The 27,796-nt window shown below is 45.9% G+C and overlaps 2 protein-coding genes across 2 annotated transcripts; one reads left to right on the top strand and one right to left on the bottom strand.

Annotated features, from left to right (window-relative positions):
* The first annotated feature begins 235 nt into the window (after positions 1 to 235).
* DENND1C (DENN domain containing 1C) lies at positions 236 to 19,444 on the top strand. The gene is made up of 22 exons (XM_053464734.1): positions 236 to 369; positions 1,068 to 1,132; positions 3,052 to 3,095; positions 3,415 to 3,464; positions 4,213 to 4,329; positions 4,704 to 4,773; positions 5,270 to 5,350; positions 6,006 to 6,059; positions 7,111 to 7,221; positions 7,794 to 7,894; positions 8,867 to 8,912; positions 9,597 to 9,698; positions 9,934 to 10,059; positions 10,170 to 10,271; positions 14,497 to 14,584; positions 14,666 to 14,706; positions 14,917 to 14,988; positions 15,112 to 15,168; positions 15,715 to 15,822; positions 16,017 to 16,075; positions 16,480 to 16,684; positions 17,689 to 19,444. The coding sequence occupies exons 1-22, from the start codon at positions 353 to 355 to the stop codon at positions 18,730 to 18,732; spliced, it is 2,760 nt and encodes a 919-aa protein (XP_053320709.1). The 5' UTR covers positions 236 to 352; the 3' UTR covers positions 18,733 to 19,444.
* Positions 19,445 to 20,510: 1,066 nt separating this feature from the next.
* CRB3 (crumbs cell polarity complex component 3) lies at positions 20,511 to 25,426 on the bottom strand. The gene is made up of 3 exons (XM_053464805.1): positions 25,322 to 25,426; positions 21,186 to 21,232; positions 20,511 to 20,868 (listed from the first exon to the last, which is right to left on the bottom strand). Exons 1-3 carry the CDS (start codon positions 25,380 to 25,382, stop codon positions 20,665 to 20,667), a joined length of 312 nt encoding a protein of 103 aa, XP_053320780.1. The 5' UTR covers positions 25,383 to 25,426; the 3' UTR covers positions 20,511 to 20,664.
* Positions 25,427 to 27,796: the final 2,370 nt, after the last annotated feature.

Genomic DNA, 27,796 nt, shown 5'->3' with positions numbered 1-27,796 from the left:
CTATGAATCTCTCTTTTCTTCCACCGCTTGGGCGTTTTAAACCTGCCCAGACTGGCGAGACCTCCACCACTGGGTCTCTTTCGGGGCATTGATCTCGATGGACAATAAGATCACGACAGCCCATGCTGTGAGAGACACACAGGGATTGTAACCCTGGGATATACCGAGACGGCGGCACACATGACCATGCAGCGAGACCTGCAGCAGGAAAGGCTGTAGAAACGAGACACACGTTCAGACACCGAGACGCTCGATGACCCAAGTTTAAGATCTGTGACGGTGACGACACGCGCAGGGGCAGTGACTGCCATGATGAGACGTGCCTGTCTCTGATATCTGAAACCAGAGGACCATGGGCTCCCGCATCAAGTAAGAACCAGTCCTGATAACTTAACCGGTCTGTGAGCCGGGGATTGTGATCCTGTTACTTCTGTTTCTTCTGTGCTCTTTTATTCTTACATAGTTTTTTTAGGTTGAAAAAAGACATACGTTCATCAAGTTCAACCCTCCTGTTGATCCAGAAAAACTCACAAAAAAAAAAAACATTGGAGGGATTTTCAATTGTGCCCCAAAAGGGAAAAAACTCTTCTTGCTGATACCTCAGTGGATCACCAAGCTATATCTAACCGTGTCCTTATAGCGCGTTATATCTCTATATATTGTTTATATATATTTATCTAGCACATATTTAAAGGCACCGATGTAATCTGATAGCACAAAGTCTGTGGGTAGTGAATTCCTCATCTTTACTGCTCTTACTGTAAAGAACCCTCTTTGCTTCTATAAGTAAAAATGAAATCCTTCAAATCGGAATGGATGACCAATATTAATGTAGGTATTTGCAATATAGGCTGAGCTGTCCCTGTATAGCACATAGTTAATGATGAGGAGGTCTATTTAATTATACATTATACAGGAGAAGCCCTCTGGAGGTGCCCCTTTATAACGTATACTCGAAGCATCAATTCTATTGCAAACTCCTACATTAGTGAATAATCCCCTAAAATCCGATTACATAGCACGTTTATGTGAATTTACTCCAATGCAGACTTTTCTTCTCACCGCAGGGAAAACCCAGACAGGATATTCGATGGATTTTTTGAAGTTTTGCGCCCGGCATCATGTGATGAAGGTTTGTTCTGCGTCCTTAACAAATATTTCATGTTTTGGGTTAGTTTGGGGTTTGTTTGCACGATAATGAGGTTATACTCAGGAGTCAAGTTATCTATATAACACATATGCATTTAGAATCTATTTTGCCAGAATCACAGTTCTTTTGCCCCAGGAACAGCTCAGTAGCCTGCTAGAATGCTCTCAAACCAGTGGGGTAAAAGTGTCCCCCTCCAGGGTGATGCTAAAGTTGCCCCTTTTTTGGAGGGACACATATATTTGTTGTTGCTGACCTGCTTATGTATAGTGCTGCCCCCTGCAGCATGGGAGGAGTATAAACTCACAGAAAGGGAACCAGTTGCTCAATCCATGCATCACATATACCGTACGGTGCCATTTTTCATGTGCCGCGATCAACATGGGAAATGTATATGTGCCCCCGGAAAAGAATGGCCGATATGGCAACCTTAGGCCATTTATCATGTTTGGCCCAACACGAATACAACAAAGGGCATCCTTTCGAATAAACTTCGCCCGAAATTTATTTCTAGGCAAATTCTAGGCGTTCAAAACTGGAAATTTCTGGTGGGAATATCTATATGCCTATATGGTAGATCTGGCCATATATATATGCTTATGATTATACTGAAGAGAAAGTGCATCTGACCTTTCGAAGTGCCCATAGAATATAAAAAAACATATAGTTTTGCATTGTGGGCACCTAAATGCAAAGATAAAAAAAATGAGATGTAAAAGATCCACATGCATGGTTGACCTACTTAAAAAATCATCGCCCCCAACTTGCGGTGTCGTTTTACGATATCTGTGGCTGGTTAGAGGAGAACTGTATCCACCTCAATACAGAGGTTTCCCGACAGTGCTGCCAAACCACAACAGCTTCTCCAAAGAGATTGAAGGAAATGAAGGTAAAACCGTCGCTAGAGAAGGACTGGTTCTCCCGGACTTGTAATGACGAGCTGTTGATAGTATGATATTTGATCTTGAAGATATGGAAACACCCTGGTATGGAGAAGCCCTGGCAGACTCGCAATAACACGCAATGTGTGTGACACACACTTCCTGCTCCGTGTCTGAGGTTTCATCACATTCTGTCACGGGTGGGGGAGGACGAGGTATCAACATCCCAAAATGAGCCTCCCTTCCACTCCCCGCCATCAAAACAGAGCATCGTTTATCTTCTGTCTCCACCTTATATCGCAAGGAATCCTTGGGGACATCAAGAGCACAACAACCTTTACACAACACGCATAGTATAGTGAAAAAACTAAATTCTAGCGTGAAAATGGGTCGCTTTTCAAAGATGGTGACCGTGTCCATCTCGCAGACTAACTTAGGGTCTGTTCCTTGTTAGTTCACGTAAAAATGAAACATGGAAGCTCACAAGAACTGCGGGTAGAAGTGATTCACCGAGCGACGGCAGGCTCGCAATTTAGAATGTAGAGTGTAGTAGGAACTAAAATCAAGAACGGGAAATATGTGGGATACAATACGCAACACCTTGGTCTTGGGAGCTTACAGTCTATATGGAGGAGGATTGAGCCACAAACTTTATTTTGTTAGCCCTAAGTTAAGTTTGCCAGGGTCTGTGGCCCCATTAAGTGATCATCTTGGTGTTCTTCTTAGGGTAAGCGCCCGGGCACCTTGTGGGCAGAACCTACAGAAGACCTACCTTCTCTTCTCTTGGTCCTCAAAGGCCTAAATCTATTTAGCCTAGACTTCAATACTGTATTATTAGGTTTCACTGTAATTATTCCATTGTTCTTCTACCTGACTACGTGTTTGTGCCCCATCCTTGCCCAAAAAGCAAACCAGACCCTTTCTTTGTGTTATTTCATACGTCTCATGCCGTTACCCATGCGCAGCACCTGCCCCTCGCTGCCCGTCGATAAGAGTTTGCTCCTTTGCATTTTCCTTCTCTAGATCCAGTTGTGAGAAGACAGTTTCCCAAACATCTGGACGATCAGGTAAAATGCCGTCATTACACACATCGTCTCTTTGAAATATTCACTATAACCCATAATCTCGTTTGCTCTTGGTTAATTTGTAACACTCTGCCTGGGACCAGCTCCATAACACGCCATAATACGCCATAATACGCCATAATATGCTATGAAAGAACCCGACGCCTATTATTCCTGTCTATATTTACTGAATGTACACATGGCTAAGGATGCTAGGGTTCCTTTACCTCCATTAAACTATATGTGCCCCCTTTGCCCCTCCTTTACGAAGACGTGCCCACCCGGGCTTCCAGTTACATTGATGTATCTGCTCTCTGCCTAGGACTCTGTGGCCCCGCTAACCAAATTCTGCTTCCCGTTTTACACGGAGAGGTAAGAGAATGCAGCGACTGAAGACGTCCAGGTCATGGTATATATTTCAGTGTTTCAGACGGTTCTAATACATTGTATGTTAGGGGGAAACATCCAGTGTTAATTCAGCTGCTCCTATAGGACAGCACTGAGCAGGCCAAGCATTAAAATAACATTGTGATATCTCCGCACATTCCCTCAATCCCTATTCCTCTCCCATATTCTCTTACACGCTCCTTATCTCCCATATTTTTACTCTCTCATACCCTTCCATATTCCCTTACTCTCTCCTCCTCTCTCACGGTCCCTTAATATCTCTCCTCTTCTATCTCATTCCCTCACACTATCCTCCTCTCTCACATTCCCTTACTCTCTTCTCCTGAATTCCCTCACACTCTTCTCCTCTCCCACATTACCTCACCCTCCCTCTCATATTCTTTTACTCTCATCTTCTCTCACATTACCTTATTCTCTCATCTTTCTTACTTTTGGCTTCTCTCCCACATCCCCTCACTCTCTCTTCTTTTCTCACATTCCATTATTCTCTCCTTTTCTTTCACATTATCCTACACTCTCCTCCTCCCCACTCACATTCTGTAACTTTCTCTTCTTTTATCACATTCCTTTTATGTCTCTACTATATCATACAACCTTGTTCACATATAATCTTAATCTTCCCTTTAGCAGTCATGCATCTCTTTTCATTCATTCACTCTCTCATTCTCTTCTTCTACTTGATTCTTTTCATTGTTCTTCCATCGGCCTTCAGGTGGGAGAATTCTTCTGTCCAGCATTTCAGTTTCACCTTGACCGATCTCCAGGGCTACCAACGCATCGGTTTCTGCCGCCTGTCCCTCCACGCCAAAAGCTGTATCTGCATCCTAAGGTGGGTGATTCGTACCAACACTGTATTATCACAAAGGTAGCTCTGTTCCTTCTGTTACTTCTTCCCATGGCATCTCTGAAGTATGCACGGTTAATTAAACTGCATAATGGATAGAACCACGTGAAAACCAAGATTAGGAATACTCAAATCCTTTTGGTTTGTGTATAGATGCCCAACACTGATATAACCAGATGAACTCTCGAATAAGCTTGGTTGTCGGGGATTGTCAGATAGATAGTCCGCCAAGGCAATGGTGCCCCACATAGATAAAGACTGAGATGTTGGGTATGTTCTTATTTGAACGTGTTGGTACCTCTTTGAAGAACATTGCGGTTATATGCTGTATCCGACACACTGAACATTCTGTTTTCCAGCTGTTTACCTTGGTTTGAACTTTTCTACAAACTTCTCAACAACATTGCTGAGCTTTTAGTGAAGGAACAGGTGAGCTGGCGTTTTATACTGAGTTCTAGCACTCCTTTCTTCTTGTACTTTCCTTAATCAGCTCCCTTTTAGTCCCTGGCCCCCATGTCCAATGATGTCTCTTTCTTGTTACATAAATTGTGGTGAACTACCTGATGGCAGATTGTTTTTGGTGGAAATAGTCCTTATTCCTTAACATAAGAACAGGCTAAGACAGTTGGGTTTATTCGCTAAAGATTTCTTGCATTGAGGCAGTCAAAGAGCTGCGGAATAGACCTAGACCTTGTTACAAGAGAAACAGAAACAGCCCTCCATAATCCATCGCTAAATCACTAAATGGAAATATCTAAAAATTTCAAAAAAAAAATCTTAAATAATTCACAATAAGGTACCAAAAAATGGCACTAGTTTGTGACCCTCGAGGACTGGAGTTGTGCACCCCTGCTTAGTACATATCCCCAATCTGAGTCTTTGGGTTTTTTTCCTCCATTATCACCTACGCTGACTTTCATCACAGATCAATGAGTTGGATGATCTCCTACGGTCTCTGTATCAGCAACCGGTTCCTCCGATGAACACGGCGCTGAACCTGGAAATGGTGAGCACTGGCAGCCCAGCCCGAAGAATTGGATTAAAAATAAGAAAAACTTCTATGAGATCAGCAGCAGCCTGTGGCAGATCCAGCATTATCTTTTGTCTTGATGTTCTCTCCCTTCTCCCTGCTCTCTCTCAATGTCTCACTACATTCTCCACCGACCGCTTTCGTATCCCTGGCTCCTTTCCCACTGCTTCCACAAAAGGGCGGAGCCATGGCACACACCACGTGGACAGCCCCTCCCCTGTTCCTCCAATCGGGAGAGAGGGTGTGCACAGAGGCTCCGCCCTTTTGAGGAAGCACTCCATGAGGCTTTATCAAGGGAGCTAATATGGGGGAGAATTGGGTGAAGAAAGAAGACAGAAGAAGAAGCAGAGCTGCGGGAAAGGAGGCAGGGACACAGAAGTGGTCAGCAGAAAAGGAAGGCAGGGGGACATTAAGAGAGAGAGTGAGTGAGTGTGAGGAAGTGTGTGAGAGAGTGAGTGAGAGTGTGAGAGAGGGTGGGTAAGAGTGAGTGAGATTTAAGTGTTTTTACATTTTAAAGTGTATAGGGGTGATGAGTGTGACCCGAATATATCCAGTTTCCATCCATATAGATAAAATGTAATGGTAGTCATTTAAGTTGAACGTTGCTGTCATTTGTTATTTTATCTTCCAGTTGTCCTGCTTCATTACTCCTGATCCTGCGCGACTGCCATCCATCCCCGAGAATGTGGGTTCTGCAGATATTCACACCACTCTTTCTCTGTCTTAACACTTCTCTCTGGACTCTGTGGAGTCCTTTTGATCTACTTCAACCATCACATCTCATATAGAATGGGTCTTGCTCTCTGTGGCCTTCTTCATCTACCTGGAGATTTGGGGAGCTCTCTCTGTCTCTGGAAAGACTTTTCCGCTCCCTTATAATTGTAGAGCTCCCGGGAAATCTCAGGAAATCTCTACCAGTCTTTGGAAATATTATCTTTCTAGGTATCCCGTTCTCTCTGGAGCTTCTCCTATCTGTACAGGGGTTTCTATGAGTCTAGCAATATTCTGCTATCTTTCTCAAATTTGTCATCCTCTAGAGCCTTTCCTTCTTCCAGACAAACAGAAGAATCTAAAACAACTAGACTTGTGCATTGGATTCATACAAATTGCAAATTTACCAAGCTTTGGTAAATTTGGCCAGACACCCTCCACACACACACAAATCGGACAAAAATGAAGCAAAAAGCTCAGAATTTTTCTCCAAAATTTGTGGGTCCATATTCATTCATTCTCACACTCGTATTCTCGTTCACTCTCTCACGCTCCCTAAATGTTTTCCTACCTTCTCTGCGGACCACTTCCGCTCCACGTCCGCGGAGATGCCGATGAAGAAAGAAGATAGCAGATTGAAGATAGAAGAAAGAAGATGCGGAAGTGTAAGTGGCCGGCAGAGAAGGTAAGAAAATACCTAGAGAGCGTGAGAGAATGAGAGTATGAGAGAGTGAATGTAGGCACCCACGCAACAAGTTTCGTTCCTGAGTCAAAATGCCCCCGAATTCTCAGCCGAACTGAATGGACAGGGGACAAAATATGGCGCATTTGCAACCACAACTTCATATATAAATTGTTACTGCTTATGGTTTGGGGGGATTCTATAGGTACTGTATATGTACACACTTTTCCTGGCTTCCAGGTATTTCCGCCAAGCTCTTAATTCCCTTACAGCTTTGTTAGCCCATGTTGTTTCGTTTTGGATTTGTGATGGATTCTCATGTCTGTCTCCATGTGTCTCTTAGAGGAACCTCACCGAGTTCCTGGTGGCTGTCCACGTGGACCCCATGCTCCAGTTATACTCCAGCCTCCTGTTTGAGAGAAGAATCCTCATCACCTGTAGCAAACTCAGCACTGTGAGGACGTACGCGTGTGTCATACGTGTTATCCGTGTTAAAACTGGGTTATATCCATCATAGCCATATCGCACCCATGTTCTAACAAACCCCCTGACAGTCTAATTATATTATAATAACTATGCAGGTGGGGCTTACATATAAAATGGGATATGGGCAACAATGGATATTAGGTGTATGCTGATTAACTTAAATGGGTGTGGCTTGGTTTACCAATGGGTGTGGCTATCATTAAGCCTGCCCCTTTCTCTCCCATTCGTGCCTCTAAAAACATGGCACCCCAAGCACATCCCCAGTACAGAAACCTATCCTGTCTATTGTATGCATCTCATACATGTGCCCCACCTGTATCGCCTGTCACATGCATGTTGTACCTGCACGTTATCCCATACCATGTCACAGCCATGCTTTAACTATGTAACATGCACGTGGCGCACCAAAGTTAGAGGCGTCGCATAATAATGTTATGTACTTTATCCACATGGTGTATTTTGGGTACAAATGTTTTGTTATGGGTTTAGCTACACGTTAACAGCATGTATTTCCCCATGTTTTTGCATGTCCTCTGGCAGCTCACCGCCTGTGTACATGCCTCCGCTGGCCTGCTGTACCCCATGTACTGGCAGCACATCTTCATTCCCACCTTGCCACCCCATCTTCTGGATTATGTTGGGTCAGAGCCTTATCCTTATACAGAGCTTGGTCTCTGTCTGTGTCTCTGTCATTGTCTGTCTCTGTCACTGTCTGTTGTCATTGTCACTGCCTGCTGTCATTGTATCTGTCATTGTCTGTTTGTGTCTCTATCACTATCTGCCTGTGTCTGTCATTGTCTGTCACTGTGTGTGTCTTTGTCACTGTCTGTTGGCGTCTCTGTCATTGTCTGTGTGTGTCTCTGTCACTGCCTGTTGCTGTCACTGGCTGCTGACATTGTATCTGGCATTGTATGTGTGTGTCTCTATCACTATCTGCCTGTGTCTGTCATTGTCTGTCACTGTGTGTGTCTTTGTCACTGTCTGTTGGCGTCTCTGTCATTGTCTGTGTGTGTCTCTGTCACTGCCTGTTGCTGTCACTGGCTGCTGACATTGTATCTGGCATTGTATGTGTGTGTCTCTATCACTATCTGCCTGTGTCTGTCATTGTCTGTCACTGCGTGTGTCTCTGTCACTCTCTGTTGGTGTCGCTGTCACTGCCTGCTCTCATTGTATGTGTCATTTGTCTGTTGTTGTTGTTTCTGTCTCGTTACCGTCTCCATTTCTCTGCGTTTCCTGTTCCAATCCATGAAATTAAAGGTAAATTTATCAGGCTGTCTCGCTGTCACATCTGTGTCATTGGCTGTTTGCGTGTGTCTCTGTCACTGTCTGTGTTTGAATGGTGTTCTGCCAGTGCTTACAATACATTCATGGCCTCTTCGTGTCTCTCTATCTGTATCTTTGTTGTTACTTTTTGTATCTGTCACAGTCTCGCTGTATGTAAGTCACAGTCTCGCTGTATGTAAGTCACTGTCTCTATTTAAGTCACTGTCTCTATTTAAGTCACTGTCTCTGTGTAAGTAACTGTCTCTGTGTAAGTCACTGTCTCTGTCCGATCTCTCATACTGTTCTCATTAATCTCACCGTCACTCTCTCTCTCTTCACTCCGTCCCCAGGGCTCCCATGCCTTACCTGATTGGCATCCACAGCAGTCTAATGGAGGTCAGTTCTTGATGAAGCCTTTTACCCCAGTCTCGGGGGGGTGGGGAATGGACATACTGGATGGGGCAAATGGTTCTTATCTGCCATCAAATTCTATGTCTCTAGGATTCCCATGCAGTCTAAAGCTCTTCGTATTTAGCTCTACAAATGGTGTTTTTGTTAAGAATGTCCAATTTTCTTGATGCCCATATGAACAACGTGTTATTATGATCTCTGCGTGTTACATAGTTACATAGTTACATAGGCTGAAAAAAGACATGCGTCCATCAAGTTCAGCCTTTCCTATATCTGTTCATTTGTTGCTGTTGATCCAAAAGAAGGCAAAAAAACCCCGGTTTCGCTCTTTCCAATTTTTGCACTAACCAGGGAAAAAAATTCCTTCTTGACCCCAAAATGGCAGTCAGATTTCTCCTTGGATCAATAAGCTGTTTCCCCATAATTAAAGATTATATCCCCGAATATTATGTTTTTCCAGGTATCCATCCAGTTGCTGTTTAAGCGTCCAATAAAAGGTTCTGACTTCGGCTAAAGGCTCCATCTTACCTTGGACCATTACAATTATATCCGTTCTTTTTATTAGGACAAAATGGGTGAAAGGGCTGAATTAATAGGGGGGTTTATCTTCTGTTAGGGGTATTTACCAAGCCCAACGTCTCACGAATCTTCCTGATATCTCTCCCGCAGCACGTCAGCACTAAGGCTATGGAGGATGTGGTCGTTTTCAATGTGGACACCAACAACTTGGAGACTCCATTCCAGGACCTACAGAATCTGCCCCCACACGTGGTGAGTGCTGCCCCCTATGACCGTCCCAAAGTACTTATATAGAAAGCGATTGCATAGAAAAACCTATAAAATGATCTGGTCATTGTCTAAATTCTGCCCCTTGTGGCTAAATGAAGAACTGCAATTTAAACGCACAAAAAAAAAAAGGATTCAGGTAGCGGTCCCAAATCTTTAAATCAGAGTAGCCCCCCAGCCCCTGAAGACTCATGTTTTCATCGTTATATTCTCCCTCCAGGTGTCTTTCTTGAAACTCCGCTTGAAGAAGCAGTCGGCACTGATGGGAGACGGGATGTCGCGCATGTTCCTCAGAGCCCAGGCAATGCTTTTTGGCAGCTATAGGGATGCCCTTGTCTGTTCCCCGGTACGTCAAAGGTCTTTAACTTACTACAGTCACCTAATAACCACCCTTTCCTTTAATCGGAATCGGGAGTCACTAAAAACTCATCCTGATTTTTCCCGGTATCTACGCAGGGAGAACCGATATCATTCTGCCAGGAGTCCTTTGTGAACCATAAGTGCAGCGCGACGAGAAGCTTCCTACAGAACGCGGTGCATCTGCAGCTATTTACACAGGTCTGGGTGTAACACGCAATGTACTGTGAAAGCACGTCCTCCTCCATTATAACACGGCCCCGTTCGGCACCATCTAGTCTGCCCGTTTTTCCTGGTGTAAAGACTCGGACCTTAATCAGTCGTTGGTCTCGTCTTAGATTTAGTGTGTGTGTTTTGGGTGTCGGAATGGCAGAGCCTGTCTTGGTGTGCGTGTGTTTGGGTGTCGGTGTGGCAGAGCCTGTCCTGGTGCGTGTGTTTGGGTGTCGGTATGGCAGTGGTGTGTATTTGGTCATCTGTTTCCTGGCACTTTACTTACTGTAGGAATAAATAGAACTATATAATTTTTACTTATCCAGAGATAAAACGCCCTCCTGAATTTGTAGTCACTTCAGAGGACAAAACTTTCTAGACCCACAAAAGTTTTGTGTTATTTACTCTATTTCAATCTGCATATTTTATTAAAAAGGATTAGTGGCAGTAAATTGTGGCTTCAGGCGTCCCCAGGCCTTAGGCTGCCAGCCCTCCCCTGAAGTCTGTTCCACTTACCTACGACCCTTGCAGTAAAGTAAAACTTTCTTGTATCTCTATATAAGAATTGCCCCTACCTCACTTATATACCCCCCCAACATTTCAAATAGCCAAACAGGGGCACTTTTGTATTATCGGGTGTGGTTAGAGGTGTGGCTAGGGGTGCGGCTTTTCTTTCTTTTGATTCCATTTAGAAGAAGAAGAATGCCTATTATTTACCTTAATTCATTTATTGTAATACACTCAGCATACACTCGGAACTCCTAGAAAGAGGAGGCGGAAGGGGAGGAAAAAAGGACATAGGGAGGGACCGGCCCTCCTGAACAGACACATATGCACTTTACTGGTTCCGGGTATTCACTCTTTATTAGTTAATTGCACAGGCTGTATTCTGATGATTCATTAATTTCAGGAATATAAAAACCCCATAACATTTTGTTTACAAAACCAATCAATTCCTGTAAGAGTTAAAAACCCACATAAACCATCTCTGCCTTTTATATAATATCCCATCTTTATATCTTTACCCTAGTAAATCCATAAAATTATATATAGACTCAGGGCCAAACTCCGAGAGTTATCATGTGTGGGTGTATTTCATGGGATCAGGCCAAGGATGGCTAGTGGCATCACCCCATAACTAACATGTACACATACTAACACACAAATTCACTCTAACATCCACTCAATCAAACAAACACCATATACTGACATATACACTCACACTCAGGGGCGTAGGAACCGGGGGGACGGGGGGGGACAGATCCCCCCCCAGGAAATCATGCGGGGGGGACCGATAATAGAGAAATCCCCCCCAGGGCTGTGTGAGGTAAGTGCCCTCGGTGCACAGCTGCCCGATCAGCTGCTGCAGCGTGCAGGACTGGTTGGGGAGATCACGGATTTCCCTAACCAGTCCAACATTAAGGGCACACTTACCGGTGTGAGCTCTGTCACTGAGCACCGGGCGATGGGATATGACGTTTATATCCCAGCCCCGGCGCTCAGCATAAACAGCTGTGCGCAGCAGCACTGCACTAGAGCGGCAAACCACCAGAAGGGAAGGAGGAAGAGAAAGCAGAAAGGAAGAAGAGAAAGGTAAGAGATGTGCAAAACGAGGGGGGGGTCTGATGTGCAAAACGAGGGGGGGGGTCTGATGTGCAAAACGAGGGGGGGTCTGATGTGCAAAACGAGGGGGGGGTCTGATGTGCAAAACGAGGGGGGGGTCTGATGTGCAAAACGAGGGGGGGGGGTCTGATGTGCAAAACGAGGGGGGGGGGGTCTGATGTGCAAAACGAGGGGGGGGGGGTCTGATGTGCAAAACGAGGGGGGGGGTCTGATGTGCAAAACGAGGGGGGGGGGTCTGATGTGCAAAACGAGGGGGGGTCTGATGTGCAAAACGAGGGGGGTCTGATGTGCAAAACGAGGGGGGGTCTGATGTGCAAAACCAGGGGGGGGGTCTGATGTGCAAAACGAGGGGGGGTCTGATGTGCAAAACGAGGGGGGTTTTGATGTGCAAAACGAGAGGGGGTCTGATGTGCAAAACGAGGGGGGGCTGATGTGCAAAACGAGGGGGGGTCTGGTGGTAGATATGCGTGTGTGCATATATATATGGTGAGGCATGTATACGGGCAATGTCTATGAATGTGTATGGGCACTTGGGCAGGCATATGTGTGTGTGTGTATAGGGCAGGTGTGTATATGTGTGTGTATGGGCACGCGCATATAAGGGCAGTGTATGTGCATACGTGTGTATGGGCAGTGTATATGTGTACGTCTGTATGGGCAGTGTATATGTGTACGTGTGTATGGGCAGTGTATATGTGTACGTGTGTATGGGCAGTGTATATGTGTACGTGTGTATGGGCAGTGTATATGTGTATGGGCAGTGTATATGTGTATGTGTGTATGGGCAGTGTATATGTGTATGTGTGTATGGGCAGTGTATATGTGTACGTGTGTATGGGCAGTGTGTATGTGTACGTCTGTATGGGCAGTGTGTATGTGTGTATATTAGGAGTGTATTTGTCTTATAGTGTATACGTCTGTGTAAGTATGTGCAAGGGCAGTGTATATTTATGAGGAGGCGTGTGTGTGTGTGTGAGAAGATTATGTATGTTTGGGCAGGCGTGTATAAGGGTAGTGCATGTGTGAGTACTGGCAAGTGTGTATGTGCAGGCAACTGCAGCGTATATGTGTGTTTTTGTGGGCAGGCATGCATAAGAGCAGTGCATATGTGTGTGTATGAGCAGGCATGTTGTACTTAAAGGGAAGAGAATGATTCCCTGTAACACATGTTTAACTCAGGGGCACCTAGGGTTAAATCCAGGCCTATTTCTGGTTAAAATGAGTGTGTGTGGCACTGTATGTAGCATTTGGACACAAGAGAATATTGCGGGGTGCTACTTGGTCTGGGGCATCACTAATACAAAGCGCCACGTGTTAAATCTAGGGGTAGGCAGAGTAAGTGAAGGATGTGTTTGAATGCGTGTCTGGGTGTGATAGCGTATGTTTGTGGGTATGTTATTGTGCACATCTGTTTTTGTGGGTATGTTATGGTGGGCATGTGTCTAGGTATATTAGGGTGGGAATCTTTTTGGGTGTATTATTGTGTGTGTATGTTAGTGTGTGCATGTGTGTGTATGTTATTCAAGTGTCTAAGTGTATGGATATGTTCCTGTGTGCATGACGCGTTAGGAGTCTTAGATGGATCCTTCAGTACATCATAGTAGTCTCTGTGGCCGTGTCCAGTGGGGTCCATCTGTGGTTGTAAGATTTTTCTGTTTCTGTGGGAATTTTCTCCCATTCATCCAGTAGAACGTTTCATGAGCTGAAGGTGATAAACCAAGACATTTTGGACAGCACTATGCTTCTAACTTTGTGGGAACAGTTTTGGGGAAGGTCTGTGCCCCAGTGTACAAAACAAGGTCCATAAATGCATGGTTGCAAAAATTCCCCACAGAAACTCTCCAAAATCTTGTGGAAATCGTTCCCAGAAGAGCGGAAGCCGTTATAGCGCCAAAGGGGGACCAACTACATATTAATCTCTATGTATTTTTAATGCAATGTCATAAAAGTCCCTGTTGGTGAAATGGTCAGGGATACTCTACCAGTAAAGATGCTATCCCCCCCAGATTTTTAGGGGTTCCTACGCCCATGCTCACACTAATGCCATACTGTTACACCACACAACACCACACTCTAAAACACATGCACACACACACACTCAAACACTACATATACACACACTGACTCTAACACTATACATACACACACATATACACTGACTCTAACACTATACATACACACACATATACACTGACTCTAACACTATACATACACACACATATACACTGACTCTAACACTATACATATACACACAGCGACAGGGCCATGGGTGGCCGAGGCTCACTGATGCACGTGGGGGGGTGAAGGCTTTCTTTTACATCACGTGGATGGCCGGGTGCGTCGCTTACATGGAGAACACGCAGCACCGGGACGCATCCATGGAGGCCTCTCCTTGCGACTTACAGGACTTAAAGGATCTGCTAACGTCTTGGTGCCGGATACCACAGCGCACCTTCAGAGGTCTAGTGGAGTCCATGCCTCGACGAGTCAGGGCTGTTTTGGCGGCTAAAGGGGGACCTACACAATGTTAGGCAGGTGGTCATAATGTTATGAATGATATATATATATTATTGATGCAGGTTTTTCCTCTCAGTTCATAGACAGTCGCTTGGAGAAGTTAAGTGCTGGGGCTGGGTTCACGGACGTCTTTGAGAAGGAGATAACGAGCTGTGGCCTATCAGGTGAGGAGCGCTAATACCATTTGGTAAGACCTGATCCCTGCAGCCCGCATGGTCTTCAAATATCTTCTCTTCCCTCGGCAGGAAACTCCAAATCTTATCAGCTCTGGCTGGACAACCTAAAGGTAAAATGCTTTCCGACGCATGCAGCGTATAGAGCAACCTCATTAATTAAAGCCACCATATGCACTTTAATGTCTATGATAGCTGAGTGTCCCCTTTAATTATTATTTTCAGGTTACCTATTTCCCTCCTAGTCGTTGATCATCTCTACAGTTTGTTAATTGAAATTGTTCCTCGAGAAGGTCTCTGACATAATACTCTTTGTTTCCCAGAAAGGAAGCGGTTCCCTTATACAAAATGTAAAGTCTCGAACGCACCCCGCCGTGAAGAACATGCTGAGATATGTAAGGGGTTTACGTACCGTCCTGATTAGAATGTCAAGAATTCACCTTATATCACGGTGTTCTTGTAAATCTGGGATTGCATTTTCTGGAGTTCCAACCTTATCTTTATCTCTGGTCTTCCAGGCCAAAGGACAAGCGAGGACTGGACTTCATGGGATGAGAAGCCGGATTAAACAAAAGGTGAGGTGCTGGCGACGCATCTACAGTGTGAGGTGTGGATTATACGGTGTTCTCTGGGTGGGGAGGACTTGTATACCTCGGAGCCCTCCGTGTTTGACCTGGAGTCTCCTGGTAAAGCACAGCTTCCTTGTGTCCCTTCGACCGTTCTCTTGGAAGGCGAGCAGCATTTGGCCAAGCCCTCTTACCACACTATTCCCCTCCTACTCCCTCCTCCAACCGGCAGTTCCCGGGAGGAGAATGGAACGTTGGTAATGGAGCGCTGAAGTAGGATAAAGGTGATGCATCGGTCTGAAGTGGAAATGTTCTGGAATGAGTTATGGATGATCCGTCCATCTTTGGATGAGATACCGAAAGTCTGAGTATCTCATAAAACTGCACTAGGTGTGATCATTATGGCAGCTGCCCCAGTAGTGCCATGAAAGTTTTTGAGTAGCCACCACTGGGGTTGGCCCTTCATAGTGTATAGTAAAAAGCACAACTCTCCTTCAAAGTCGCCTATCAAGTACCCTTTTTAGTAAATAAATCCATTTAACTCCCTTCAACTAGGAACAGCACCAGCTCCAGCGTGGGGTTTCCCTAAAGGAAGACAGGGGCTCAGCAAAGAACCATGAAAAGTTGCAGTGCCGCTTGCCCATCACGCAGCACTTTGGACAGGTGAGTGAAAGCTAAAAACGAGTCAATCTTTAGAGTGACCAAGTTCTACGGGAAAGGGAGCAGCAAGAACAAAACTAATAGAAAAGCAAAGGTTCTCCCCATACCTATAGTACTGGAAGCCCCTTTTTGGTTTATTATGTTTTTCTACAGCTTCCTACCTTTTATTCGCCGCGTTTCTTCTCCTACCCCTCTAGTCACGGCCAAGGAGACCTGGAAAGAGAAACATGGAACCGGATCCTGAAGATTCTCTGAGGTGAGAAGTGAATTTGACTTTTTGGGGAAACACTGGGGCAAAATTAAAGATAAAAAGCTTTCACCCATGTTGGACCATTTGGCCATGCCGACTGGATAATGTTTTGCCCGGCTCTAGAGTAAAGGTGCTCCGCCATATGCGATCAGGCATCTATGTTACATACATCCACTTTGTTGAATTGCTAGAAACTCCTTTTGCGCATGCACATTCGGCCATTTCCCATGTCCAGCAGTCAGCAGCCCCGCCAGCCAGAGCAACTGGCAGCCTGGACATAATTACAGTCATCAGGACTGTACTTGGCGAATTCCTAGCTGTTGGTAGGTATGGTGGTGTAGCCAAGCCCCTGGGCGTTTGACACCTTGATCGTCTTTTTGCACTAACCCGGTCCCGGCTTTCCCACTCAGATACCCCAACGGTGAGCGGAGCGAGGAGAGCGACGCCGTGCCGCATGCAGTGGAGGAGTTTCCGCTCTTGGAGGAGCAGGGCATGGACCTCCTGGAGGAAATCTTTGAGACGCTGAACACGAGAGCGCCCGGGGAGAGCCGTGCGTTATACGGGACACACAGCCTGGACTTCTTCAACTTAGAGGACAGTCAGTACTTCGCCAGGGTAAGATGGAGACAGGGAGTGGCGATAACATGGAAGACGATAGATGACATCTGCTCCGTTCCTGGGCTTAGCTCACCCAATGCCTCTAAGCCCTTTAAATTATTAGCTTTGCAACCCTTTGCGTTCGTGTTTAAGCATATATTTATATGTATATGAAACACACACACCCCGACACAGGAAGCACACTCACACTCAAGACAGGAAGTGCACATGGATCATACCACTTGGGATAGAGGGGATAGCATCCATTGTACCTCGTTCCCCCTGCAGCTTATCCTGTTCTAATCACACCCAACATACAGGGGCTCGACCATCAGTGAGGAAAGGGGCAGCCGGCTCTTTTGACCTGTAGTAAAGGCGGCCCTGGCGGGATTTAATACTTTAAAAAAAAAAACTGTCATTTTATTTCGTCAGACAGAGCTCTCCCTCTCTATTAGCCGGTGTAGACGACTGTAGCTTTATGAATGGTGGTAGCCTCTGAACATGTTCTAGGCTCCCCTCTATGATTAGGCAGGAACTGGATAGTTATTACTGTAACTATTGTAGCTATTCTAAAATAGTATGGGGGGGTTTACTGTGAATGGCTATAATTATTTTTAATATGAAATAAAGGGAATAAGTTTTTTTTAAAAAAAAAATAATTAGGTTACATTTTATTCTCATCTATATGCTTCATTCAGTTGGGGTTGCTCCCCTCCCTTAGAGTAAGTAGACAAACGTTTAAACGATTAAAGAAATACTTCGGGGAAGGGTTTGGACATAGCGCTAGGAATGATGTTTCCGGTGCTGCGTTTAGTTACAAACATTAAATTCAGTAAAGTAGGTGGAACAACACCTTTAAATGGATTGACAGTCTTACCCCTCCATTTTTGATTATTTATACCATTGCATGGGTTTATTCAATATAGAACCGTAATGCGTACAATTTAGGGAAAGTGACAGATCCGCTTTAAGATGTTTACCTGTACAGGTAGTAGTGAAACTTGTGTCGCCTTCTCTTTCAGTCTATTAGTCCAACAAGCGAGCAAGATCTAAGCATGAGCCAGCCTAGAGATTCAGCCCTTTGGTACCTGCAGGAAGAGGATGAGGTGTCCTCCGACAACCCCAACTTGTCTCCAGACGTCATGTCAGTGACATCAGAGAACTTGCCACCAAACCCAGAGACCACGGATGACCTTTCACCACCTCCAGAACGTACTCCATCTCTGCCTGATCCTATTACGTCTCGTGACCCAGAGGTCACATCACCAGCTCTTGAAGAAGACACGATAAAAGAGGTCAAGTCAGAAACTGAAGAGGTCACATCGCAAGCTAAAGAGGTCAAGTCACTAGAAAATGAGTCTCCTCCATCAACCGAGGTCAGTTCACTCAACGTAGAAGTCCTTCCACCAACCAACGAGAACCCACCGCTAAGCAGAGAGGTCATTCTACCAACCAAGGAGGTCAAGCCACCAATAAAGGAAGACTCGTTACCAATGAATGAAGCTACGTTGCTAACCAAAGGCATCCCTTCACCAAACCCAGAGTCTGATGCCCCCCACATTAGTTTGGAAATGAGCAAAACTACTGAAGATCCATCGCCGACCCAGCAGAGAGCAAGTGAGAAGGACTCAGAAAGTGGAGACTCCCATGCAGTTTCCCAAAGTACGGGAGATCCCTCAGTACTGGCAGCTGTCTCCCGATTCCAGAGCAGACCTTTGGACTCTCGACTGATGTGGCCCGGAACAAAGAGGGAGGCAGCCCAGAAGGTGATAGATTGGATTAATCAGCAGCAGAGAAACACTCATCCGGTCACCGCACAGAAATCCAATTCTCAGACTCACCGTACCTTCGAAACGATCCAAACGGCCCACCGCACACTCAGCGCACACTCAGGTTTCACCCCGATGGTCAACGTCCCGAAGCCAGTCAACAGAGCACACAATGCTCCAGGGACCGTACACTTAAAGAGCGAGGGGGTGAGGCAGGAGGTTACCCCGAAACCGGCAGATTTGAGTTCACCGTCTCTCCCTAAAGTCTCCGAGCTGAAGAAGAGGTTTGAGGGATAAACACACGATGGCATACGGAGCACCCTCGGGAATACAATGACTAGAAATGCAGGTATTTTAATTTAATAGCTAAATGCAAGAGCAAAGAAGAAAAAAAAACAATCACTTGGGTTTCTGATTAAAAATAATTTTATTTTCTTTTAAAAAAAAAAAAAATCTCGATCGGTACAAAATGAGTCGGGTAAAGAGAGTCTCATTTGGCAGAAACATGACCAGGGGAGAAAGGTGGGCTTCTTCTATCCAATCACAGCCAATGAACTGCAATAAGGCACCTAATGGGTTTTATATATAAAATTCTTATCGTTGGGGCAACCAGCTGAACCTTCCTGCTGATTGGACCATTCAACTGGCTGCATTTAATATATATATATATATAGATACACACACATGTACACATATATAAGTACCCCCAGCGTATGGAAGGAACCTTGCCGGCAGGTAAAGGAAAGGCACCTTTAACCATAAAGTGACCGAGGTCACACTATACAGAGTGGCTTAACCCAGCGAGTGCCAGAGGGTGAGCGTCACACAATGCAATGCATTACCCATCTGGTGCTTAAAAGGGATAATATATTAGCAAGCTGTATATTTAACACATTATGCGGTAAAAGGAATAATAATAAAAAGGTACATGTGTTGCAGATCCGTCGCCCGTGTATTCTCTGTCCGAAAGAAGAATAAATTATTGAGCAGTTCTGGGGCAAAGTTAAAAGATGTGGAGCAATGACTATGGACACCAATAAAAAGAATGCACACGTTATAGATAAGACAATTGCATCATATAAATACGTAGCCACAGATTAACAGATGTATAAATAAAAGCATCCAATGGCTATTGAGACATTGGGGTTTATTCACTAAACAAAGCGCTTTGGTTCCAAGTCCATCATATCTCTAAAGGCCAACGAGTTTCTCCAACGTGAAGGGCTGAGCTGGCCCTGTATGATGTATAATTCAATGGGTAGGGAGACTGGAGAAATATCACTGATTTCACTATACATTATACAGGGCCAGCCAAGCTCTTCCGGCAGCAGAAGCTCGATGGGGGTCGGGCCTCCACGCCGCACGCCTCACCCCCCCCCCTCCAAAAACGCCAGCGGGACCGCCCACCCACACCCCAAAGAGAGAAGGGGGTCCGGGGAGCTGCAGCCGGGACTGCAAAACCATTGATGGGGGGGCGGGGGCGTGGAAAAGAGAGGCACCTCCCTTCCGATCCGATTGGTGGAAAATCCTCCAACTCCAAAAGCCTGTCTCGATTGACTAATATAATTACCGAAGAGCTATTTATACATAAAGACATAATTATAAAATCATCGTATGTACAGATATTTATATATCCGTCCGCTATGACGGAAGCCGCTTCATAAAGACACTTCCTATCTACGGTCAGAAATCTATTCAAAAATAAAACACGGCGATAAGTAGGTAATTCAGATTCTTTCTAATACTGCTCGCTACAATTTAAAATACCTATCCTTTATTCACACACTTAAAGGGGGCCGCCGCGCCTTGCTGTACGGCCCCCCCCGGCGATATAAAAATGGAAGTCTGTGTAAGCTGGAGAAGTTTTCGTGATTGGTTGTAGATACGGTAACAAATACTAGAATGATTCGCTAGGCACGAGCGGTGGCTCCGGGTCTGAGAATCGCTGACCAGTTGCCCCGGTCGCCGTGGTGATTGATAAGGGAAATTGGCTGTTTTGACCCAACTTGAGGTCCACCATCTGATGTCCCTCATCAGCAAAGCGAGGACTGGACTTCACGCACACCGTGTTCACCACAAACATATCGTAGCGGAGGTGGTTTATCTGTAACGGTCTCTCCTGGCGTTGGTTACAGTAGTCTCTGAGGAAAGGGTAGAAAGGGATGGACTCTCCCCTCCATTTGGGAGTCTCTGCTCAGTGGAGGAGAGGCCCGGTAAGCACCACTCTTCTCAAATCAACCTTTCCTCTGGAGGTAGTTTCAGGCCGGCGTTGGGCTCCACGCGGGATCCTGCCTGTTCCTCGTTGCTGGGCCTGTAGGTTCCTTCAGTCCGACGTCTCTCTCTTATCTTGGCAATGATGAAATACAGAATTCCGATGATGATCAGACCGCCGACCACGGAGGGGACAATGATGGCCGCCAACAGCTCTGAGTTCTAGAAGAATTAAAGACTCGATAAGGCATGCAGGTCTAAATATTTTACTTAACTTGTAGGATGTGAGACGGGAGGGCAGCGGGGGCGGCCGGAGGGGAGGGCAGCGGGGGCGGCCGGAGGGGAGGGCAGCGGGGGCGGCCGGAGGGGAGGGCAGCGGGGGCGGCCGGAGGGGAGGGCAGCGGGGGCGGCCGGAGGGGAGGGCAGCGGGGGCGGCCCGGAGGGGAGGGCAGCGGGGGCGGCCCGGAGGGGGGCGGGAGAAAATAGAGAATGCTGAAAGTTATCAGTGTGCTTCGTGACGTGGTTTCTCCGTCACTCACCGAGAGTTTGGCAGGGGGCTGCGTGGTCGGTTCCGTGGTATTCTGAGCTGTTGAGAGAACGAGATTTAATAAGCAGCCGGAATAAGTTCTTAGGAAGCTCGGTTCCCTGAACGAGGCGCAGAAGAGAAACGCCCGCCGGGAAGTCATTGTTCTTCTTGATTAACGCGGCGCGTCGAGCACAGCCTTCAGGACATCGCTCTATTAAGGAGCAGTCTCTGGAAAGCACATAAATCTCGGCAGATCTGAGCTACGATCTAAATAAAAAATACCCAAACCCGCGAGACTCTCTCTCACAGTCCACGGCAAACACCTTTAAAGTCACGTGACGGCGTCCGTGGAAACAAAACCTACGAATGGGGTATAACTGGAGTGAGAAGACCTTCGGGCATCCAACGGGACCAGGAACGGTCACACAGCAGGTGACACCAACCCTCAGTCTATGACTTTTTTGTCTTTATTTCTCTTACTCCAGACTGAATACATCCTCGATATTCACGTCTTTTACATATTAGCTGCTTCTCGGTACATGTTATGGTCATACGTGATCAACACGTGACCATGATCGCCCAGCTCGCTGACAATCAGTTATTGCCCCAGCGCGAACGGGCAACGTTATCAGAACCGTCCACAGACCGTTTAATGTCCCGGACACCCCTACCAATGAAGAACGGGAGAACTTTAAGATGCATTCTTCAAAATAGAAAATAAATAAAACACCCCGAGCTAGAAGCTGCAGCCCTGCCGCTGCCCTCCTCTGTGGCCCAAGGATTCTTGCCACTGATTGGCTGCTTGAAGCAATCAGTGGAAGGAAAGCTGAACCGAAGCTGGAGCCGACAGGCGGTAAGTATATCAGGGGCATGTCGATGTGTTCGGTTGGAGGGGTAAATGCATACGGGGGAGGGGCATTCTGCAGAATCCCCCATGTATTTGCATAAAGAGACCTCATAAATATTTAAAGGGGCCACACAGCTTTCATATGCATTGCTGTGTAAAAACCCGGCCGGGACCGCAAATGTTTCTTTCAGTTTCCGACACAAAGTATCGAGTATACCCCCCCCCACAACATTAAACATTAACGAGGAACGCGCGGGATTTACCGCCTGCGGCTTCATCCCAGCCACCAGGAGACATTCCTCAGACGCTTCACAACAACTCCCATCATCAGCCGCAGCGGCCAGCGGCACGACCTCCACCGTACGGTTCTAGAACGCAGGTTCCGGGGCAAGACGCACATTTATCACGCATGGTGATGTTTAAATACCCTGTCCGGGGAGTATATAGAAAGTGATTACGTTTAGCAGATGATGGAAAATCGGACCTTCTTTTTGAGTCTCCGGTGAATCATTTTTATTGGGGGGTTTTTTTCATGGTATTTCCGGGGTTGCCGGGGTCTCGATCCCAATCAGCTTAAGCACAGCGTAATAAAACTGTTCGGTTTGACACTCGTGCGTGCGTATACACATACATACACACACACACACTGATCTCCGCCGGCAAATGAGGTGGACTGGGGATAACAAGCAGCCCGAGAAATAACTCAATACCAGCTCCATATATTAGGCTGCCATTATTGTTCACATGGAACATGTGTGGGGTCCCAGCGCAAATTATTATTTATTTAAATGAATTTTATGAACAAAAGCTACATTTTTAATAGAATAAAAGTGTAGGGTGTTAGAATGGTTGTGTATGTGTGCATCTGTAGGCATGTGTGTATGTATGTGGGTATATGTATGTATATGTGTGTATGTATGTGTATGTATGTGTGTATGTATATGTATATGTATGTATATGTGTATGTGTGTATGTATATGTGTGTGTGTGTGTATAAATGTAGAGCTGCCCTTGACAGTTATCACTCCCACCATATCATTAATGCCTTTAAACAATATATTATTGTGATTAATTGTTTTATATAGCGCCATATTCCGTAGCGCTGTACAGTGGGTAGACAGGACGTAACAAGTAGTCTGTATCTGTAAACTCTGTAAACTGACTAACAGAGACAACAGGTGAGGAGGACCTGGCTCAACCCAGCTTAGAGTCCCACTATCAATCCTATTCCTATTCCTCCCCACTATCATTTCCATCCCCTATCATTATCCCCCTAAATTACACCAAAATTACCCCCTCCACCTTTAAACCACTGTATCCCGGCCGAGCGCACACTTACACCATTAGGCGGCTGCTGGCCTTAAAGCGACGGGGCTGCCTTATCACCCGCAGTCTGACCCTATGCAGCGCTACCAGAGTAGGGTCGATGACCATGACATCATGTGACCCCGCTGGATCCCCGCTCACCTAAAGAGATCAATGCTGTCAGGAGGGGGGGATCTATTATTATTTCCTACCCCTTAACGCCCCTCTTCTCTAGGAGCTCGGAATGTTTGCGGGGTACGGGGGTATCGCAGGGTTCTACTGCCCTAAAAGCCCCGATAATGTGCATAGAAACGGCAGGAAACGGCTTTTTAAATAAAACTGGCTAAATAACGCCCGATAATCTTCTAAACGCCCGACTCGGTTACAGAAATAGCTGGCGATACGTCGAAAAGCCGGCGAGAAGCACCCAAACCGGTACAGCGAACGTGACATCATGTGGTTTTCCTGATGATGTAATGTCTGTTTACACAGAAACCGCGAGTGGCAGTGAGGTCAGCGCCGTTCTGCCTTTAAGTTACGGCGCGGCACATTCCCAACGGGCACAACCCGGGAACTCACTCAATGAGCGGACCCCGAGAGCCTTCAAACATTAACCCCTTCATAGCCCGCCGTGAGGATTCTATGCAGTGTCAGCCAAATGGCTCTAAATGCCGGCCCCTCGTGGAGAGACTGACTTATTATTTAAAGAGAGACTTTAATCGGTCACCTGCATTCAAGCAGGGATATGGACCATAACAAATTGGGAGCAAGGACACCAATTGGAAGAATTATATATCATGGCAGCGGGGTAGAGGACTGCGCAGCCCGGAGAATCTGCCCCCGTCACCCTGAGATTGGGGCAAAACCCCTGAGACACCGGGGCAACCCCCCCCACACCCCGAGAGACATTGGCTATGCAGAAGAGAGCGAATTTTTAAAAAAAAAAATCAGTTAACCAATTCACTGCCAGGAGCAATCTGCATGCTTCTCCTCAGCCGTACGGATAACAGTACGTCGGGGCCATGTCTGCCAAATCACACGGTGTCATAAAATAACCCCCGCCACACGCCCCAAACACGCATCATGGGATTTCCATTACTGCAACATGCCTATTATATGTTAATCGAGATCCACGCCTGATCGGATTGCGGGGCTCGTACAGGGACGCCTGGCTAGAAAGATTCAGCAGATTGCGTCATCTATGCACGTTTTATTAAACGTAACCACATATAGGACTAATCCCGTCTGTGTTTAGCCAGACCACAAGATCTGATCATCCAGCCCTATAGTATGAACTGCGTGGAGGGAACGGCTTCTATCAGCAAAGTGCTTTCACACGCGTGTTTAGGGGGGCTGTCTGAGGCAGTAAACTGTCCCTTTAACCCCTTAGTACGGCTCAGAGATAGAATACAACTCACTTATTTTGTCAGAAATCTTTACTGTTTCAGCTACCAACAGTCTCGAACTTGCCAGGACTGTCCCAACAATCAGAATCGGCAAATAATAACAAACAAGACAAACTCTCCTTGGTCCCTGGAGAGATTTCACCGGGTTAATTATTTGTGGCGAGCGTTTGAGCGTTCAGCAGCCCGGGGAACAAACTACAAAGACGCACATAGCAGTGAATGGAGATAAGCTCACAGAAACTGAATCCGCCAGCAGATCGGCCCCATTTGGCCCCTGTATATATATATGTGTGTGTGTGTGCGTGTGAACAAGTGTACATGGTCCCGTCTTAGATTCAGGAGCCATATCTATCCCATGCATGTTTAAAGTCACTCATTGTATTAACCTCTACCACTTCTACTGGGAGGCTGGTCCACTTATCTACCACCCTCTCAGTAACAACTGACATATCTCATTTCAAAATAGAAACACGAGCCGCCTCCTCCCAGCCTGCGTGACTCACCCGATAATTACCACACACACCTCATATTAAGCAGGAACAATCAAGGAAGAGGGGGGTTTCTAGGTAAGAATCCAGAACCGATACTCACCACGGGTAAAAGACAGGCCGCAGACGGCGACGAGGAACAGCAAACCCGCCGGCCGATCCATCTCTAACAGATCCGACGGCTTACAGACCGGAGCGCGGCGTGCAGGTGCTGAGCGGGGGGGCAGAAAAAGGACAGCTCAGTGAAAAACATACATATATATATACATATATATATATATATATATATATATATATATATATACACACACACGCACACGTTATACAGTGTACATATGTGTGTGTGTTACTAAGCTGTATACAGACAGATTAACACACACAGATCTCAATCATAGAAAACATAATAAATTAATTCAAACATGTTTGTTTAGGACTCTACAATAAAGCTTTGCAAAAAAAAAAACATGCTCTACATGTATATAATAACATGTTATCACACATAATAAAGTTACATATGACGAGATAACCTGTACATATGGGTGAGTGGGTGGGTGTATGTATGGATATATATATATATATTTACAGGTCAGTATGTGCCCCCTATATACACCTCTATAATCACTCACCCCCCTCCCCCCGGGGGTACACACCTCTGTGGCCCTTACCTGTCACTGAATGGCTTCACAGGCACAAGCAGGGCAGCAGCATAGCCAGACACCAAGCCCTCACCTGTCCGTCCCTTCCTGGCCCCGCCTAGTAGCCTGCTCACGTGACCTCGGCCCTCGTACCTGAGAGACGCTTCCGGGCGCACACCCATGGCCGCCTGCGTCACATCCTGAAGCACCTGAGGAGAAGAGGGGGCACTTCCGGGAGCTCACCTGTGCCGACTCGACGTCACTTCCCGGAAACCACCTGTAGTAGTATCTCGTAAGCAGGGTAACATAGAGTAATAAAAGCGGGGGCGTCCACATCAACGCACGCCGTATACGTTTAGTGTTGACACACGACACGCACACGTGACACATTTTCGATATGTATGTTTATTATGTAAACAGATCCATTTTCCATGTTATTACAATACTATATATATATAATATATACATCTCTGTAGAATACATGACCCACGGAAAGGGGCCTATGCTATGCATTATGGGGCCTATAATGGCTGGAGTGTCCCCTTATAGGTTACATTACATATAACGTAGGCGGATGATGTCACTGCTGTTATTACCCCTACCTTGTGGGCAGCGGTTCTGGATAGCTGAAAGGTCTATGATGGTCACCATGCAGTCTGACAAATAAGGCGCTAACAGGTTGGCATGGTTACTGTGCTGAATGCTATTAATAATATCATATGTATTTTTCTGTATAATTCTGCTTCTATTACTCATATTCTATTTTGGGATGATATATTTTTGGTAAATGTCTGTATTCCCAGTCACTCAATGTATAGGCACAGATTACCAGCAATTGTCATATATCACCCCGGCTAATGCACGTATACAGATGGCAGTGACAGATGTCAAAATTAGCCGTGGGCGGGGACACAAACCAACTCCTCCAATCACTGTTCGCCAGGAAATACAGGCAAAATAAACCCGATGGTCACTTTTCCTTGAACGCAACAAAGTGAGGTGGGAGGGTGAAGAAAAGAAAACTATTGGTTCTTATCAGCTTCATAAAGTATTTATAATTTCCATACAAAAATGATCATTTTTCGCTTTTTTGTGAAGGCAGATTTATACATTTATAGGGAAGAGCTTGATTTTTTGTTGATTTATACATTATACAGGGCCAGCTCAGCCCTTTACGCAGGAGGAACTTGCTAACGTTGGCCCTTTATAATTTATAGGCAAGTGAGAGAACTCTCCCTTTAGTGAATAAACCCCATGGTTTACGCTGTTATAGGGTGTTACGGAGCTGCTGGGCCTAAGTCGCAGTAAACAGGGCAGAGTGCGCTGCCTTATAATGCTTCCCCTGTTTGTCCGGAGCCCCATCACAGCACCCTACTTTACACCAAAAGATCTCCTGATTATTCTACTCACCTGTTTTCAAGGAGGGAGTCCTCTAAACAAAATGTAAAGTAGTGCCTCTGAGACCTAAAGAAGCCAGTTCTCTACTACATCGCAGCTGGGAGTCCCCCTACTGAGGGCAGAAAAGGCATTGAGGTTTTGGGAGCGAGAAAGAGAATGTTCATCTGAGTTCCAGAGTTGGCTGGACATGCGCAGAATCCGTAAGGGGAATGTAACGTTTGTCTCCAAGAAACTTTATCTGTAGACCCGGAGGCAGCCATTGCTGTCAGTCGTGATATTTTGGGTGACTTTATCTTCTCTGTCACCACACTGAGCTGATGTGCTTTATGGCAATGCTAATGAAGTCTGTTCCATAGACGTTCATTAGTCAGAGAGTCTGAGTGATTAAGACTGAGCCATTCTATTGTTTTCCCACAGGTATTATGATAAGGAGTCGGGGGTTTGTCTAGTAAATTGGGGCTCAGATAACAGAGTGAGAACAAATGGCTGATATGCGGCTGCATGAAAACATATTCTGGGGCAAAACTGGAACTTTATACTAGTAA

Source organism: Spea bombifrons, chromosome 4, assembly GCF_027358695.1.
Source record: "Spea bombifrons isolate aSpeBom1 chromosome 4, aSpeBom1.2.pri, whole genome shotgun sequence".
NCBI lineage: Eukaryota > Metazoa > Chordata > Amphibia > Anura > Pelobatidae > Spea > Spea bombifrons.
Note: the sequence above shows the minus strand (reverse complement) of the source record. Positions and strands in the feature narration are given on the sequence as shown.